This window comes from Vitis vinifera, chromosome 18 (assembly GCF_030704535.1).
Source record: "Vitis vinifera cultivar Pinot Noir 40024 chromosome 18, ASM3070453v1".
Lineage (NCBI taxonomy): Eukaryota > Viridiplantae > Streptophyta > Magnoliopsida > Vitales > Vitaceae > Vitis > Vitis vinifera.
Window position 1 is genome coordinate 1,145,097 of NC_081822.1, and position 19,045 is coordinate 1,164,141.

Here is a 19,045-nt window from a genome sequence, read left to right on the forward strand (position 1 = left end):
GTCATTTTCTTAATGATGATTTGTTTTTATTTTTAGTTCATAAATTTGTTTCCTTTCTGAGAAATTTGTTGACCTTTTTTAATGAAAATAGTAATAGTTGTGGCCATTTAATCCTCAACAACCTTAAAGATATCATCTCCCCTTTTAAAAAAAATTAAATAAATACTTTAATAAAAGTAATTAAACATTAAATAATTTTTTTTTATATTACTTTGGGTTTTATATGAAAAAACATAAGATCAAACAAACTTTCATGGGGGAATCGGGACAACCTGCAAATATTATTTGTTTTAAACTCAAATGACTCTCATGGTTTTAAACACATATGTATTGGGTTAAAAAAGAATTCGTACTTATATAATGTGATAAATTTTATTATCTATCAAATGTGAGATATCACAATTTTAATAAAATTACAAAAGAAAATTATCAATTTTTAAAAAAATATTTATGAAGATTCCTATTATGAGTGAGCCTAAAAGAGTTTTCGAGTGATTTAAAAAGAAATCAAAATAATTATTTTTTATATAAATTTTTCCATGATTTATAAATTATGTTTCTAAAAATAGCTTGAAAATGACAATTGAACTTTTTTATAGAAAAATAAATAAATTTTGATTGTAACGTTTTTATTAAATAATTCAATTAAATAGGGGTTTAAATTTTCAATCATGAGATCGAATTTTTAAGTATGAATCGGACACGAAAGGTATCGAGTATGAACTCCTAAAATTGGTCTCCTATCATTAAAATTTTCAATTAAATATAGTATTTAATTTTAAATTCAATAATTTCGATACGCAAAGTATTTAGTATAAATCCAAAAGATTTTCAATTGGGCTGGGCTCCGATTAATCTTTTTTTATGGGCTTTAGGGCCTACCTTTAGGCTCAGTCTGGCTTTTCTTGGGCTCGGTTCAGCCAGCCCCTCATGAAATTTCGGGCGGCGCCAAGAAAATTTCCGTTTGTTTCTATCGTACCCCAAGTTTCCCGAGAAAATTTCAGCTGTGTTTCTTCCTGCTGCCGAAACAAGTTTTCCGGTGATAGTCGAGAAGATAAAAATGCTTGACTTTATTTTCCGTCAACATGTGTTATTATCTTACAGGAAAAAAAGAAACTCTAGGATTCATTTATACTGACAGTGCTCTGAGAAGAGAAATCCCAAAAGCATGCATAGATATGTGTAAGCATAATTTCTATCCTCAAATTTATAGAATGTGAGCATACAATGGCTTAATCTGAACATGCACTAACACCCGTTCTCTATATTTGATTTATCTGCACAGGTCTAGGGTTCCTTTGCGATCGATTTCTGACTCACTTTACTTATCAAAGTCATCTGTATACGTATTTTTATTTTCCTTAATTTATAGCTTTTGTATTTTGTTTTCACCGAGCCAAACCGAATTCAACACTTTGAAATTTTATTTTTTGACAATTGATGTCATCACAGGATCAGAAGAATCTCGTGAGAAAATTGGAATCATTGAGGACTTTTACAACCTCAAGAGGTATTGTTAAACGTATGTTTAGCTAGAGGACACAATGAAGGGATTCTCGAACATATAAATTTCTTTACGTGCCCTTTTGTCTGTAATTTGTTGGAAATCCTGAATGAGGGTTGGATCTTCATTTGCAGATCACGATTGCTTCGGGTATGGAAGAAAATCAATTACCAGGCTCTTGCAGGTGCAAATTGTTGATGCACTTCGCTCAAACGAGAGAAGCAGGGCTTCGAGTTTGCTTTCAGAACTTGGCCGTGGAAACTACTCCTTAAGAGCTGATGATTTTATTTATATTCTTGAACACTGCTCAAAATCACCTGATCCCTTAGTAAGCTGAAAAATGAATTTTTGGTTTGTTTTTTGGTATCCCAGGAATTCAATTTTTGGATCATTGTTTTCTGCTACGTGTAGCTAATATAACAGACACATTGATATTATTGGGTATCTGGCTAGTTTATTATGTGTAATAAACTGGCAAATAGTGGCCTTGTTTGGCCTTTCAGTACAATGTGTTATATTGTTTAACCAAATGAGGTCTGCATAATGAAGTTTAGCTACAATTGGCAGGCTAGATGGGGTTGTGTTAGTGTGAGATTGGCTATGTGGAATTTGAGCCTTGGAATTTGAATTGAAGGCTCCTACTATGAATGAACAGTTTGATCCTTTACATGCCAGTAGATTTGGACTTAAAGTTGACTATGTAGAACCCAAATTCATTTAATCTAATTCATAGAATCATAGTAAAAGCAAGAATTTCAATTCCTCAGAATTGGACTTTTGAATCAGATCTGTTCTGTACAAGGAAGCAACCAAGTTTGATTTTATTTATATGCATAAAAATGATTTTTTTAATGAATTAAAGTTAGGGGAAAACCATGCCTTGCTGCCATTATATTTAGCCCATTCATGCTACTGCATTAGGAGTGCAAGGATGGCATCCTCTTATAATTTCTTATTAGTTTTTATTTTTTGCTTGAAGGACATCTCATTCTTTCTCGTGCTAAATATTCCCTCCTTTAATGTCGTATTTCCTATGAAAAAGGAAAAAGGATGGCGTCCTCCATCTTTCTTGGCATACATAATAATATTTGAACTCTGATCCCAATGCAGTCAGTGGATACATCTTGGCTGTGACAGTTATGGGGGATTTTCCTTTTTCGTGCAGTTTGTCATGGAGATTTGGAGAATTATGGATGAAAAAGAGGTTCACGTGAACAATAGATGCTACATGCTTAGCATTCAAGCTCTCTGTAAAGGGGGTTACCTGGAGGAGGTATAAATGTATTCTATATTTTATTGTATTTTCTGTGCAATTTACTGGTTATGTATGGCTGATAATGACTGGTTCATGTCATTATTTTTTGACATCACAAGATAAATCCATGGAAACTGTGATTATCTGAGAATATCCCAACAAGTTGATCAATTAACTTATTGGGGAGAAGTAATTATTTGTTGATGCTATGAATACAATCTCCTGTTGAGCAGGAAAAAAAAAAAGTTTTGGATGGGTTTTCTAATTGAATAATATCTAGTTAGCTATTAATTGCTACTCTGCATCTTTATTTGTCTAACGCTGTTGGAATGCAATCACACTGATGCCTTCTTGCTTTACTTTCAGGCGTTTAATTTATTGAATTTTGTTGGAGAAAATCATGATATCCATCCTATTCTGCCTATGTACAATAATTTCTTGAGAGGATGTGTTCAAACAAGGAGTCTACTTCACGCCAACCAATGCTTGGATCTGATGGAGCACCAAGTACTGGGGAAGAATGAAGTAACGTATTCACAGTTTCTCAAGGTGTGTAAAGAAAAGATTCTTAGTATTATATTGTTCTGCTCTGTTTAGAAGCCACAAAGTGTTATCATGATTAAAATTGCGAACGCGCCATGACTGTTCATTTTTCTTTTGGTTGAGTTTTCGACTTTGTTTCTTGATGACTGAGGATATTTTATCATTAAAAACTGTTTCAATTGTGAATGTATTTTAAGTGAGTCTTAGTGCTTTGTCTTAAAAACCATCCTGTTGTAATGGTTTTACATAATGTTTTAAAAAATGGTTAAAACATAATATTGCGCACGCATTTACTGTCACAAATTTATTTCATATGAAGCATGAAATTAGGTGTCACCTGATACCGTATGTACCAATACATATTGGTATCACTATGAAAGTGTTGTAGACACATGGTGTTACAAAATGGTTGGCATTCATATTGTCTTGGAATATGCAATCAAATAGCAGGAAGTTAGTTTATGATACTTTTATGATACATTTCAAGTTGATTATTTGTTGTTGTTTCACACATTACTGATGGTTTTTAAGAATTATCTTCTTTTGGATATTGCTTTTCCATGTCACTGCCATTACTCAACATCAAACTTGTAAAATATCAATAGTCAAGTTTTACAAGGGTTGGCCAATATTTAAGATTGAAAATCTGCCTTTTGATATAGTATATTCTCCAAATGTGCCCTTGAGGGCTGGCTCAAGTTGTAAAGGGACGAGGAGGGTTTGTGGGGGGTTTCAGGTTCAAGTCCTAGTGGGAACAAAAAAATTTACCTATCAAAAAAAAAAAAAAAGGTATATTCTTCAAATGTCTAAGGAGAGCAACTCACTTCCAAAGTTGTTGAGGAACTTAGAAGAATTTACAGGGTGGTTTGGCTTTTGGTTATCATTCTTAATTGTAAGTGTCTTAGTGTGTTGGCAATTCCTAGTCAAAATTTTCACTTGTATACGCATAGCTCAGATGCTTCGAACCCCCTCCTGGACTTTTATTACTTCAAAAATAGTTGCAATGAAGATAGCTAGATGAAATGGTAAGTAATCTGAGTTGGTGGATGGTTCAAAAATTAATCAACCACATTTAAATTTGTTATATTTTTATTAAAAAAAAAAAAAAAAAGATTTGAAGTTTAAGGGGTATCAAAACCTTTGCTCTAAGCCATTTGGCTTAAGGTTTGATCAATCCCACTTAAGGGTAATGGATTAATTGTTACCAAGAATGGAAATTTTATTTTCAAATTGATAGCTAGGAAAGGGAACTACTAGATGATACTTTGCTGCTCTTACTCCAAGATTTTTGTATTCTAATATTTTTAATGAAAAAAATAATAATAAAATAGCATAGTGGTAACAACTAATATTCTGGCATAGGATTCTAAGGCAATAGATTGATTCAGAAAGGGAGGTTGACTAAATACTGCACCGACTACCCCGACTTTCTTCTTTCATCTGCTTTAACCAGTTCACTTAAAGCGAGGGATGGTTGTCCAGGTCAATGGATTCTTTTCAGGTTTCAAGAAGGAGCTGACAAGAAACCTCAATCTGATATTGGACCAATCATGTTTCGATCACAATATATAAAATTTCATTTTTTTTTCTAAATTGATCTAAACCATTGCATTGGGTTTGAATTCTTGCTATTCAAACTCCTTTCCAAAATTAGGGAATCACAATAGTAAGAGCGAGGTGTGTCTCCTTGAGCTTCAAATTCTTTGTCAAATTGTGCATGCTTGTTTTAGTGAAAGTTTATTAGTATTTAAGTTAAATCTTGTTATAGTGGATTTATGTTTTTCATCAAAATGGGTTGATTTAATGTTGTTCTCCATCCCTACTCTCATTTATGGATCTTAAGAAGAGACTAAGATCATGTTTAAGGTGTTTCCAAAGGGGTTTTAGATGAGAACTTTATTTCCTAAGCTACTAGACAAGCAATCCATGAAAGGATTGGAGGTCTTATGTTAGGTGAAATCTTGTACACGTTATTTTCTTCATAGTAGATGTTGCGATTTTGATTGACCCATAGTTTTTTTTAATCTCTTTTCATAGATTTTTCACATTATGTCATTGTTTCTCATTTCTCTCAATCCTCTTTTAGTTCATTTTATCGTTGGAATTTCATACTTGTGGATAAGGGTTTATTTGCTATGTTGGGAGATTGCTGATATCATTTGCTTGTGGCTTGCATATATTGAATTGCTTGGGAGACCCTTGAAGCCTCAAGTGGTAAAGGGTTGGAGTAAGTTTATGGGAGATTCACTCTTTGAAAATTTTGTTAGGCACTTATTCATCTCCTTTCTAAGTTCAAGTCAAAACCATTTACAACACAAATGAGTACAAACATACCCTACCAACTCTTACGCAAGGTACACACACTCACTCACTCACTCAACTTCACAACCTAGGTACTATAATTTGTACAACCAAAACCTAACAAAGAGTTAGTCCCACCCAAGCGCTAATCCATAATTGAGATTTACTTACATTAATCATAGGCCTTGAGGCCTAGTAAGGGATTAGGGTGGGGTTGTGGGAGGTTCTAGGTTCAAGTCCTAGTGGGAAAAAATGGCTTACCTATTAGGTGGGGGGGAAAAAGTCTTAATCATAGGAGTCTCTGGGAAATTCAGGGTTAGGAAATATTTCTAACTTTCTATTACCTTTAGAAAATGGATTTCTAAATGTTCCCATTACATTTAGGTAAAGCATCCTCATATTGCATTTATTCATTTGTTTTCTTATGCTGAACCTGTTACTTTGGCATTGTTTCTCATGAGTTTTGAAGTATTTAGAAAATTTTCTGTCACATTCTTTTTGTTTCCATGTTGTCAAACTATCATATTTAAACTGGTAAATGTGCCACACTTTTTTTTTTTTACCGCAGTCAAAATTTTGTAATTGATTAAGCAACTGATTTTTTTTTTTTTTTTGCCTGTGTTTCATCTTGCCAAATTGTGGGGGGTGGAACTGAAATTAGTGTACATCATTATTATTCTAATTTTTTTTTTCAGCTTGCAGTTTTGCAGCAAAACCTGTCTGCTGCCCATAAAATTTGGAAGGAATATATGACATACTATAGTATGAGCATCATTTCTCTGCGGAAGTTTATTTGGTCCTTTACAAGGTTGAGAGATTTGGAATCGGCTTATGCAGCCTTGCAACATATGGTGGATTTGGTTTTCAAGGGAAGCATCTTTATCAATAAAAGTGCTGAAGGAAGGTTATGTTCTTCAAGATTGGACATTCCTATACCTAAGAATGGTGATATGGGTCTGAAGAGATGTATGGAGGAGAACGAACATTCTTTACCTTCTGTCTCTGATAATAGTAAGAAAATAGACTCTCATGCAAGTAATGTTGAGGACTCAACTATTTTTTATATGGGAAGTAAAGAAGATAAGGGTTTTGGCATAAATATGCTGGAAAAATATAAAGGCATGCCTGTAATGAAGGTTTTGAGGTGGTCTTTCAGTGATGTGATATATGCATGTGCACAAACTCAGAACTGTGGACTGGCAGAACAGTTAATCCTCCAGGTAGCACAACCTTTTTATGTGAAGTCTTGATTGTTTATATTATTGTGACATATTCTTAATAGTCTAGCAGAAAAAACTATGAACCATGTTTGGGAATTTCCTCATTAAGATGGGCCAGCGCTCAGTCAAAGTGAAATTCCCAGATTATGGTAACATATCATTGAAAATTATGTTTTCCTGTGGGCTCGAGTCAAAATTAGGTGTCAGGCCAAGGTTGTTAAAGGCATACTTTAAGTGTGCCTAGGCTCAAGGTGCAACCACTCCTTAGCTATAGCGCTTTGCCTACCAAGGTGTACACCTTGTTGGAGAGGGGTGCTTGTGTATCTTATCTTTTCTTTTTTAACACTCTTATTCTTGAAATTTCTTCCTGTACATTGAAACTCTATATGATCACATTAGTTTTTTTGTTGGATGCTTCTTTTAAATGCTTGAAATCTTGAATTTTCTGTTGCTTGGATTGAAATTTGGATCATATTTCATAAAATTCACATGCACCCTAGGTTGGGCCTCACTTCGCTCAAGCGCATGCTTACATTATGTCTTATGCCTAAGTCTGAGGAGACTTTTGTGCATATTAAAGTGCACCTAGCACTTTTCAAAACTATGTATGGGGCATAATATGATGTTTAGGCCATCAGAAATGGTTGGGAGAACATTAGAACTCACTCCCGCTTCATCGTAGGGGATGGTACTAGAGTGAAATTTTGGAAGGACTTGTGGTGTGAAAATCAATCTCTGAAAGATGTTTTCCCAAACTTGTTTAATTTAGCAGTTAACAAAGAAGGTTGGGTTGCTGATGCTTGGGAGGAGGATGGAGTTAGGGGCAGCTGGGGGCTACGTTTTAATAGACACCTAAATGATTGGGAGGTGGGGGAAGTAGAAAGCTTGTTAAGCAAGTTTCATCCTTTGACCATTAGAAGAGGAGTGGATGACTTGCTTTGGTGGAGAGAGAATAAGAATGAAACTTTCTCAGTCAAGTCTTTTTATGGCTCGTTCTCAAGGGGCACTAGACCTCCTTTCCCGGCTAGAATTATCTGGACGCCTTGGGTTCCAACTAGGGCTAGCTTCTTTGGTTGGGAGACGGCTTGGAACAGGCTACTCACCATTGATCACCTAAAGAGAAGTGGTTGGAACATCCCCAACAGGTGCTATCTGTGCAAAAATGAAGAGGAAACCCATAGATCAACTTCTTTTGTTTTGTGAGAAGGCTAGAATGTTATGGCTTATGATCTTTTCCCTTTTTGGGGTGCAATGGGTGATGCACTCCTCTGTTAGGAGGAACCTCTTGGGATGACATGGTTTTTTTGTGGGCAAGAAAAGGGAGAAAGCTTGGAGAGCTTCCCCCCTCTGCTTGTTGTGGACCATTTGGAAAGAAAGGAATAGGAGGGCCTTCGACGATGTTGAGAGGAATGACCAAGAAATTAAATCTATTTTTTTGTACACTTTTGTGAATTGGGTTAGGGTGTATATAGAGGAACACACTTTCTCTTCGATTGATTTTGTAGACTGGTTAGCTACTAAGTAAGGGACATGCTTGTTGCCTTATTGTCTTTTGTTCTTTTGTTCCCTGGTATACTCCGTGTATACTCTTGAGCCTCTTTGGCTTTTAATGAAAATTTTCTTTTACCTATAAAAAAAATAAAAAATAATATGACGTTTAGGCTCATAACTGAACTTTCAGTAGCTTTCTTTTTTATGCACTTCCTTTATACTTTTTCCCCCTTTTTCTGCAGGCACATGGTTTATACTCTATTTGCTACAATATGTTGCCATTGTTTTATGTACTAAATTAAGGGACCCGTTTCTATGTAGATGCAAAACCTTGGGTTGGAACCATCATGCCATACATACGATGGCTTAATCAAAGCAATTGTCAGTGACAGAGGTTTCAGTGATGGCATGGAAGTGGTAAGTAGTACCAGTGTTGAAATAGACAATCATATTCAGGAGTTGTTTTACCCACTTGCTGCAAAAACTGTCTCATGGCCTTATTTTAATAGACTGCCTCCTCAACTTTCATTTTGACTGAGAAGTATGAGATTCTGTGTCTTTTATTCTTTTCGTGTTTCTGCAGTTAAAAACAATGCAACTGAGGAATTTGAAGCCATATGATTCAACTCTTGCTGCTCTTTCAATAGGTTCCAGCAAAGCTTTACAGCTGGATTTAGCAGAGTCTTTGCTGGATCAAATTTCCAGAATTTCATATGTTCATCCCTTTAATGCTTTTCTTGCAGCATGTGACACACTGGTGGGTTTATATTTTTGTAGACTGAAGCTTAATATCATCTTTGAGTCCATTCTTATATATCATCCTGAACAGAAAAGCATATTTTCTCGCATCTCAGTATTCAACCTCCATTCCTAATAAATTTGAACAGCCAATGAAGAAGTTGACCATTTGCTAGTAACTGTTTGCTATCTTTAAATATTTTATGCTGACAAAACAGTGGATTTTTGGTGCTAGTTTAGCATATGTTAATTGCCACTGATGCCCCATTTTTCAAATCTTGAGAGCAGCTCTTATTTTTTTGGCTCAATTAGTATTTATGTTCCACAGGGAGATTGAAATTAACTCAAAGCGGCTGTACAAGAACAGCCAAGATTAGTATCTGACTAGTTTTCTGCAATTTGATTTCCTAAAAATGTTCTGTTGTACCTCTCTTAAAATGTTAAATTCTCTTCTTTAAGTGGACTGTTATTGTTGGCTCCTCTCTTAAAATGTTGAATTCTCTTATTTAATGCAAAGTTTGTTGCATAAATTTTCAGGATCAACCTGAACGTGCTGTTCCAATACTGTCTAAGATGAAACAACTGAAGCTTCAGCCAAATGTTGGAACATATGAGCTGCTATTCTCCCTATTTGGTAATGTGAATGCGCCATATGAGGAGGGGAATATGTTGTCACAGGTTGATGTCGCTAGAAGGATAAAGGCTATAGAAATGGACATGATGAATAATGGCATTCAACACAGTCATTTATCAATGAAGAACTTGGTATGCCTCTATTCTTTGTGTTTGCTATTTATTTTTACTTTCTTTTGCTATAAATGTTCACAATATTGCTTCAACAATGTAATCATACAAAGATCAAACTTCTTTCTTTTTGTCTTTTTGCACTTCGACCTATTTGAATATACCTAGTGTGACCACATGTAGTTCACATTTATTATTTGCAATAGACCTATAGGATGATTCTGATAGGCCTCCTATACATTATGTGTATAATAGAAAAGGGAAGAGGAATATACTGCCACCTGGTAGTTAGTTGTAACAGCCTTAGTGTAGGCTAGGTCACAATTGGATACGGGCTGGGGATGGTTTAAATAGGAAAAGAGGGGGAATTACAGGAAAGGGAATATTGTGGATCTGGTAAGGGAGTGATAGCCTCTCGAATAGCTATCTAAGGAAGTTGGGACTCTTGTTTCTTGAAATTCAATAATAATTCTCCATTAGATACCTATCAATTTGGTATCAGAGCATCGATCCAGATGGCTCAGAAAAGGAATGAAGGTCGGGTGGATTGCCTAGAGAAGGAAGTTGGAGAAATTAGAGAGGAGATGCAGCGCTTACCAAGAATGGAAAAGACGGTGATGGACCTTGCCCAAAATGTAATGCGAGTTCTGCAGGCGCTGGAAGAGACACAGAAGGCAGTGGCGGCGTTGTCATCGGGGCGGGACACGACGACTGCTGCTCAACGAGAAGATCGTGCAGGATGGATCCCTGGAGTTGGGGAACCCAGTGGGGAGGGGGGGATGGCGTCGGATGAGACGAGGCGAGGCAGAAATGGAGAATGGCGCGGAAGCCGACGAGTGGAGATGCCTGTATTTACGGGAGAGAACCCGGACGGCTGGATCTTCTGGGCCGATCGATACTTCGCGACGTACGGACTCACAGAAGAAGAGAAATTAGTCGCCGCCGCGATGAGTTTAGATGGGGATGCACTCTCTTGGTACCAGTGGACTGATTCAAGGGAGGCGTTTGGGAGTTGGGACAATTTGAAGAGGCGGTTGTTGCTTCGCTTTCGTTCGACTCAAGAAGGGAGCCTTTGTGAGCAGTTTCTGGCAGTGCGACAACAAGGGACAGTGGCAGCATACCGGCGGGAATTCGAGATTCTGGCGACTCCATTGAAAGGGATTTTGGAGGAGGTAATGGAAAGCACGTTTATGAATGGGCTGCTTCCTGAGATTCGGGCTGAGCTACATCTTCTGCAACTATATGGGCTGGGCCACTTGATGGAAATGGCCCAACGGGTTGAAGATAGGAATTTAGCCATGAGAGCGGCCTGTGAACCAAATGGCCCAAAGAGCACCAAAATGTTGTCATCTACAAATCAAGGTGATTGGAAGATTGGGAAAAAATTTCAGACTAGGGCAGTGGTTGTCGGCGAGAAGACGATGAGCCAGCGACGTGAGATTCCAATAAAGAGACTGACGGAATCGGAGCTTCAAGCCTGTAGAGAGAAGGGGCTCTGTTTTAAGTGTGAAGAAAAGTTCTCACCTGGTCATCAGTGTAAGAAACAATTACGGGTTTTATTGGTTCACGAAGATGAGGACAAAGACGATAACCAGTTTGACGGCAGAGCAACCGAAGAACCTGCACTCATCGAGCTGCACTCATCGAGCTGAAAGACGTTGTGGAATTATCTCTAAATTTCGTGGTCGGTTTAACTACGCCCGGAACTATGAAGATCAAAGGGACGATCAGGTCAAAAGAGGTAATTATCCTTGTAGACAGTGGGGCTACCCACAATTTTTTATCCCTTGAATTGGTTCAACAATTAGCACTTCCATTAACTACAACAACTAGTTACGGGGTGATGATGGGAACCAGGATATCTGTGAAAGGGAAGGGCATTTGTAGAGGAGTTTGTATTTCGATGCAGGGGCTCACCGTAGTGGAAGACTTTCTTCCACTTGAATTAGGCAACACTGATGTGATTCTAGGAATGCCTTGGTTGGGGACTTTAGGAGACGTGAAAGTAAACTGGAAGATGCTAACAATGAAGATCAAAATGGGGAAGGCAGTGATAGTGTTAAAGGGAGACCCGAGCCTTAGTCGGACTGAGGTATCTCTTAAAGCAATGGCTAGAGCACTTCAGCACCATAGCCAAGGGGTATGGGTGGAACTCTGTCAGACTTCCACCACTTCGGATTTGAGTGAAGAAGTACAAGAGGTCCCAAAAACGGTTAAAGAAGTATTAGCTCAACATCAGCAAATTTTTGGGCCAATAACAGGGTTACCACCAAGTCGTGATATTTACCATGCCATTCAATTAATTCCGGGAGCATCTCCGGTTAATGTCCGACCCTACCAGTATCCACATATTCTAAAGAATGAAATAGAGAGATTGGCGCAAGAGATGCTTGAGGCAGGAATTGTTCGGCCTAGCTTAAGCCCATTTTCTAGTCCAGTGTTGTTGGTGAAAAAATAAAGATGGAGGATGGAGGTTTTGTATAGATTACCGTGCCCTCAACAAAGTTACAGTCTCGGATCGGTTCCCCATTCCGGTGATTGATGAGTTACTTGACGAACTTCATGGCACAACCATTTTTTCCAAACTAGATCTCAAATCGGGCTACCACCAAATTCGAGTCCAGCAACAAGACATCCACAAAACGGCATTTCGCACCCATGAAGGTCACTACGAGTTCTTGGTGATGCCTTTTGGGCTAACCAATGCACCAACGACTTTCCAATCGTTAATGAACCGTATATTTCGGTCACACCTTCGGAAATTTGTGCTCGTATTTTTTGATAACATATTGGTCTACAGCAAAGACTTGAAGGAGCATTGTGACCATTTGCAAAGTGTGTTGTCCATTCTGGCGAACCACCTACTGCACGACAATGGAAAGAAATGTCTCTTTGCTAAACCACAATTGGAATACTTGGGCCATTTGGTTTCTGCCAAGGGGGTTGCTGCTGATCCCAACAAGATTTCAGCCATGGTAGAGTGGCCCACACCCAAATCCCTTAAAGAATTACAAGGATTTCTTGGATTGACTGGATACTACCGTCGATTTGTAGAGGGATATGGAGTTATTTCTTGGCGTCTCACTCAGCAACTCAAAAAAGATGCTTTTAATTGGAACCTAGAGGCTGAGGCAGCCTTCCAAAAATTGAAAACAGCTATGACAACAATTCCTGTTTTGGCTTTGCCCAACTTCAGTCGACTCTTCATTGTAGAGACGGATGCCTCAGGGTATGGTTTGGGTGCCGTTTTGATGCAAAGTCATAGACCAGTAGCTTATTGTAGCCAAGTCCTCTCAGCAAGGGAGCGACAAAAGTCCATATATGAAAGAGAGTTAATGGCTATTGTCTTAGCAATTCAAAAGTGGCGTCATTACCTGCTTGGTTGCCACTTTATTGTGCGAATGGATCAAAGTAGCTTGAAGTTTCTACTAGAGCAAAGAATAGTGAATGAGTCGTACCAAAAGTGGGTCGCAAAGCTGTTTGGGTATGATTTTGAAATTCAGTTTCGGCCAGGATTGGAGAATAAAGCAGCTGACGCCTTATCTTGCATCCCCATTTCTATGGAGTTAGTTGCCCTCATGGTTCCCAGTTGCATAGACACTTCGTTGATCAGTTCACAAGTTGAAGCTGACCCGCACCTTGCTAAGATTCAACAGAGGCTGCTGATTGATCCGGATGCTTATCCTAGGTATTCCTTGGACCATGGCATTCTCCTCTACAAGGGGTGCCTAGTCCTTCCCAAGCCTCACCCCTTGTTCCAGCACTTCTTCAAGAGGGCCATGCTAGCGTGGTTGGAGGGCATTCCGGGTTCCTACGGACTTACAAATGACTCACAAGAGATTTCTTTTGGGTTGGCATGAAAAATGACATCAAAGAGTTTGTGGAAAAGTGTCTAGTATGCCAACAAAATAAGGCCCTAACTTTGTCACCTGCTGGGTTACTACAACCACTGCCTATTCCAGACAAAATATGGGACGATGTGACGATGGATTTAATTGAGGGGCTTCCTAAGTCTAAGGGTTATAACTCCATTTTAGTTGTTGTGGATCGATTGAGCAAATATGCTCACTTCTCATTGCTCAAGCATCCTTTCACAGCTCAAACGGTGGCTGCTGTCTTTGTTCGGGATGTTGTCAAATTACATGGATTTCCCCATTCCATTATTAGTGATCGTGACAAAGTATTTCTTAGCCGATTTTGGACGGAGCTATTTCGGTTGCAGGGTACTTCTCTCTGCCATAGTACCGCATATCATCCGCAAACAGATGGACAAACGGAAGTGGTCAACCGTTGTGTGGAGACATACCTTCGATGTTTTTCATATAACAAGCCTAGACGTTGGTCTACATGGCTTTCATGGGCAGAATACTGGTATAATACTACATTCCACTCCTCCACTAATACAACACCGTTTCGAGCAGTTTACGGGCGAGACCCACCACCGTTGATACGTTTTGGATCAGGTTCCACCTCTATTTTGACAGTGGATCAGTTATTGCAAGAGCGTGATCTAATTTTAAATGAATTGAAGGATCATCTCTGCTGTGCCCAATCCAAAATGAAGTCATTTGTAGATGCTCATCGTCGTGCAGTCCAATTTGAAGTTGGGGATTTTGTCTATATAAAGCTTCGTCCATATCGTCTTTGTTCCCTTGCCAAGCGACCAAATGAGAAGCTCTCCCCACGATATTTTGGCCCTTACAAAGTGGTGCAGCAAATTGGTCCAGTGGCGTACAAGTTAGAGCTTCCTTCTTCGACAACTATTCATCCAGTGTTTCATGTTTCCTAGCTCAAGCGGGCTCTTGGTTCAGCTGATTTATGTCAGCCACTTTCCCCTATTCTTGCTGAGGATTTGGAATGGCTTGTGGAGCCTGATCAGATCTTAGATATTCGCCAGTCTCCCAATAACAATCAGCCTGGTATTGAAGTACTTATTCAGTGGAAAGTACTTCCTCAGTTTGAAGCTTCATGGGAATCAGCTGACACAATTAAAGAGCACTTTCCTGACTTCCACCTTGAGGACAAGGTGTCTCTCATTGAGGGGGGTAATGATAGGCCTCCTATACGTTATGTGTATAATAGAAAAGGGAAGAGGAATATACTGCCACCTGGCAGTTAGTTGTAACAGCCTTAGTGTAGGTTAGGTCACAGTTGGATACGGGTTGGGGATGGTTTAAATAGGAAAAGAGGGGGAATTACAGGAAAGGGAATATTGTGGATCTGGTAGGGGAGTGATAGCCTCTCGAATAGCTATCTGAGGACCAGTTGGGACTCTTGTTTCTTGAAATTCAATAATAATTCTCCATTAGATACCTATCAGATTCTATTGTAGATAGAGTTTCATTGTGTTATTGCTGGCATTCCCTATGACTTTATTCTCCTTTAATTCTCTTCAGCTGAAAGCCCTTGGAGCAGAGGGGATGATAAGAGAATTGATGCAATACTTACATGTGGCAGAAAACCAATTCTTCCGTACTAACACTTATCTTGGAACTCCTATTTATAATACGGTGTTACATTCACTTGTTGAAGCCAAGGAAGTAAGTGCTTCACCAACTTTGTCAAATATTTTAGCTTTCCCATTAGATGTGAGTGTCTTTTAGCAATTTTTTGGCTACTGAAAGTGTTTTTGCATGAATGCAGAGTCACATAGCAATAGAAATATTCAAAAATATGATTTCACGCAGTCTTCCGCGAGATGCTGCAACTTATAATATAATGATAGATTGTTGCAGTACTATAAAATGTTACAAATCAGCTTGTGCTCTGGTTTCTATGATGATGCGTGATGGTTTTCTTCCATGGACATTAACCTACACTGCTCTCATAAAGGTACTGTTCTTGACTCTCATAATCAGTGTTGATTTTGTTTCCATTCCCTGAAACTGGTGCAAACATGTGTCATATATGTTTCTCTGGCATGAGGAATTGTTCTATTTCTACAGACTGATAGTAGTGGTCTTAGAGACATCAAAGTTACAACTTCATACCTGAAAATCCCATCATTCTATCAACAACTTACATGGATTCCTCAATATTCAGTTTTATTCCAACACACTCATACATGCAAAACTGAAGCAGAGGCTGACTCGGGAACTGGGACCTTGGGCTGGCAATGAACAAAGGGAAGTCTTGGTTTCCATTTCTTGCCTTGTGTGCCTGAAATTTCAGCCCTTGTTTTTTTATAAAACCACCCTTTCAGGGATAATAATAAGGCTCTTATAAAAAAAATTTAGTTGTTATTTTTTATAATAATTTTTAGTTCTAATACCGATAGACCCCTTAATATCTCTTTCTCCATAATCAGTAAAATACATCTCATTCTCTTGAGTTTTGGTTAGTGAGTTGCAGTAGTGCACTTTATTCTGTATTTCAACACAAGTGCAATGGCCAATGAAGGCATACCATGTCAGCATGATTACATAGTTATTTGATAAAGTACACCTACCAATATTAAAGATGAACCAAACCAATCATCAGTGGTTCTAGTCAAAATTCATGCCTAGCCTACTTCAATAAAAATCAGGCCCCGCCATGTAAAGGGTTCTATTTAACTGAACTTGGTCTCCTGACTATTTGGGATTGCTGTACAGTTACCTTTTTAACCGCTCTGCCTCTATCTAAGGTCATATAGTCTCTTGTAGTTTCAATCCCACATTCTTTTGTGACTTCCCTGGATTTCCATAGCACCTTAAGTATAATTGAATTTCTCCTTATCATTGGACTCTGAAACTTTGTTGACTAAGCATTCCTGCCACCTTTCCTTGTATTGTCATCAGCTCAGACTATCCCTGACTTCTGATAAATGCATTATTCAGGGTTCTACTCATCCATATTGTGCCTTTCATTTCAGTGCGGTTAAGTTAATGGCTTGTCCTTTGATGGACCAGGAATTTGTAGCATAAGAAAAGCATGGCCATCCTCATGGTTGTATTAGAATATGTCATCATTTTTTTTATTTTTTTTCTCATTTAAAATGTTCTATAGTTACATTCGAAGGATACTTGCCCCTTAGTCAGTTCAGCCACTGACAGATCAATGTAATATTTGCTAATGATTACCTACTGATTTGACTTTATTCTATTTGAGGATGAGAAATCCAACAGAAATGATAATTGGATAGACTAGTGCACATGCTAGTGTTTAGTGTTTCTGTGTAATGAATGCATCTTGATTTTGTTAAGGTAAAGTTCCTGATAATTCAGTTTCCTAGTGGGGGGGGTAGCTGTACTGCTCAATATTTAATTGACATTTTAAAGGACATTTAAATTGATTTTGGAATTGTCAGTTTTCTTATTATTAAGTGGATTGTGTGTCAGATTCTTTTAGAGCGTGAAGATTTTGATGAAGCATTGAATCTTCTAGATCAAGCAAGATTAGAAGAAATACCATCTGATGTCCTGTTATATAACACTATTCTTCAGAAAGCATGTCTAAAGGTAATGGTTTTTTATTTAATCTGGCTTCTATGTAGTATCTAATTTCTTTAATCTGCCATTCTAAATCATATCTCTAGTAAAGAAACTCTAATACGTGGTCTGTCAACATTTTTTTCCCAATTTTTTTTTCTATAAACTTAATTCCAATCAGGAAAAAAACATGTTAGGTGTAAAATAACATTTAAATGAAAGTAGTGAGAGTGGAGAAAGGTTCCTGGGGCCTGCCTCTGGTGGCAAGGGGTTGGATGGGAATGAGGGATGCATTTACCATATATATATATATGGAACTTGTACCTATCCTTTGTTATTCGGTTAGGGATGGGTTTAAGCGCATAACACTTATTTGTAGGGGATCCATGTTTGTGCCAGACACATTCCATATCTTAACATGGCGTACACACTTGAACATGGGTCTGAACCTTTAAAGAAGGATGACTTCTATACGATTGTTTGTGTTTATCTAGAGATAATTTCGAAGTGTTTGTCTGGAAGGGTCTGGGATTAAGAATCTTTTCTGAGTGCCCTATTTCAAATTTCATGTTTGAATGATTGACAATGTTGTGTGAAGAAAGCCTAACTACGTTTGGTAAAAAAAAAAAAAAAAGGAAAGAGTTTTCAGCCTCCCAAAAAACCCTGTTGAAATAATGGTTTTCTAGTTTTGAGTGTAAGACAGCCCTGTTAATTTTACTCTGAAAAAGAGAAGAAAAGCTTGTTTTATAGGATCAATTTCAATATTAAAAGTAATAGACATTATTACAGGGACATGAGCTATGGGAGTGTTCAAACACTCCTATAGTTTGATTTACTATGTTTTACGTTTGCAAAAGTAAAACATGTTACAGATGCTCCGATAATTGTGTTTATGATACTTAATATTTTACCAATCTCAGTATTACCAACTGGTGAAATGACTGTTTCAGGGAAGAATCGATTTGATTGAGCTTGTTGCTGAGCAGATGCACCAAGAGAAAATCCAGCCCGATCCATCAACCTGCTACTATGTGTTCTCTTCCTATGTGGACGGTGGTTTCTTCAGCACGGCCCTGGAATCATTGCAGGTTCTCAGTATGCGTATGATTTCTGAAGACAATAGCACTCTTGAGGAAAAGAGAACAGAATTGGAGGATTTCATCCATTCTGAAGACAAGGATGCAGAATCTCAGATCCTCCAGTTTTTTAAAGGTTCTGACGAGAATCTTGCTATTGCACTTTTAAATTTAAGATGGTGTGCCATATCTGGGTCCCCAATTTCATGGACACCGAATGAAAGTTTATGGGCCAGGAGACTTTTCAATAGTCATGGTTCCAGAAAAAGAGCATCCTGATAAAGTTGAGATGGATTTTCTGCTCCTAATCCCAACTCCAAACTGAATCAATTCCCATCGGTTTTGTTCTTAGGGGGCCAACTCGTTTCATTGTTGTCATATTCATGGAATTTCTCCTTTAACAAATGACAATTTCAAGTGGATAGTGGGAAGTGGGAAGTGGAAGAGCTTCTACAATTTTCATCTTGATAAATAAAATCCAACTGATCTCCATTTTTTTTAGATTTATACACAATCCCAGAAAGTTGAGTCAAATAGAAGAGCAAGATCTTTCATACCGTAGGGCATGAGAATGTATTTCTGTAAAATTCTCAGAAAATAACCCCTTTTGGTGGAGTGGATTCCAGTACCAATTACACAATGTACATTTGGAAGTCCAATTACAGTTTTCGGTTGTATGGAATGAACTTGCTATGAAAATCACATAATATTTTATCATCCCAAAGTCTCTTTTTTTATCAAAATCCATAAATTTTAGACTCATG

At 37.9% G+C, this 19,045-nt stretch overlaps 1 protein-coding gene across 6 annotated transcripts; it reads left to right on the forward strand.

Annotated features, from left to right (window-relative positions):
- The first annotated feature begins 873 nt into the window (after positions 1-873).
- LOC100262486 (pentatricopeptide repeat-containing protein At1g76280) lies at positions 874-18,998 on the forward strand. 6 transcript variants are annotated; one of them, XM_010665777.3, is made up of 14 exons: positions 877-1,182; positions 1,286-1,346; positions 1,453-1,522; positions 1,639-1,832; positions 2,670-2,777; positions 3,126-3,308; positions 6,299-6,823; positions 8,636-8,731; positions 8,898-9,071; positions 9,590-9,817; positions 15,193-15,336; positions 15,440-15,628; positions 17,116-17,235; positions 18,156-18,998. In XM_010665777.3, exons 1-14 carry the CDS (start codon positions 1,169-1,171, stop codon positions 18,558-18,560), a joined length of 2,511 nt encoding a protein of 836 aa, XP_010664079.1. In that variant the 5' UTR covers positions 877-1,168; the 3' UTR covers positions 18,561-18,998. The 6 variants fall into 6 exon arrangements, with proteins under 6 accessions (XP_010664084.1, XP_010664079.1, XP_010664080.1 ...); XM_010665778.3 differs by having other exon boundaries at positions 1,286-1,340; XM_010665779.3 differs by having other exon boundaries at positions 878-1,182; positions 1,453-1,510.
- The last annotated feature ends 47 nt before the right edge of the window (positions 18,999-19,045 follow it).

Bases quoted from the DNA above. Each gene is read 5' to 3' on its own strand.
- LOC100262486 (XM_010665777.3), top strand. The intron at 1,347-1,452 runs GTATTTTTATTT...ATGTCATCACAG, and splicing joins TATCAAAGTCATCTGTATAC to GATCAGAAGAATCTCGTGAG. The intron at 3,309-6,298 runs GTGTGTAAAGAA...TTTTTTTTTCAG, and splicing joins CGTATTCACAGTTTCTCAAG to CTTGCAGTTTTGCAGCAAAA.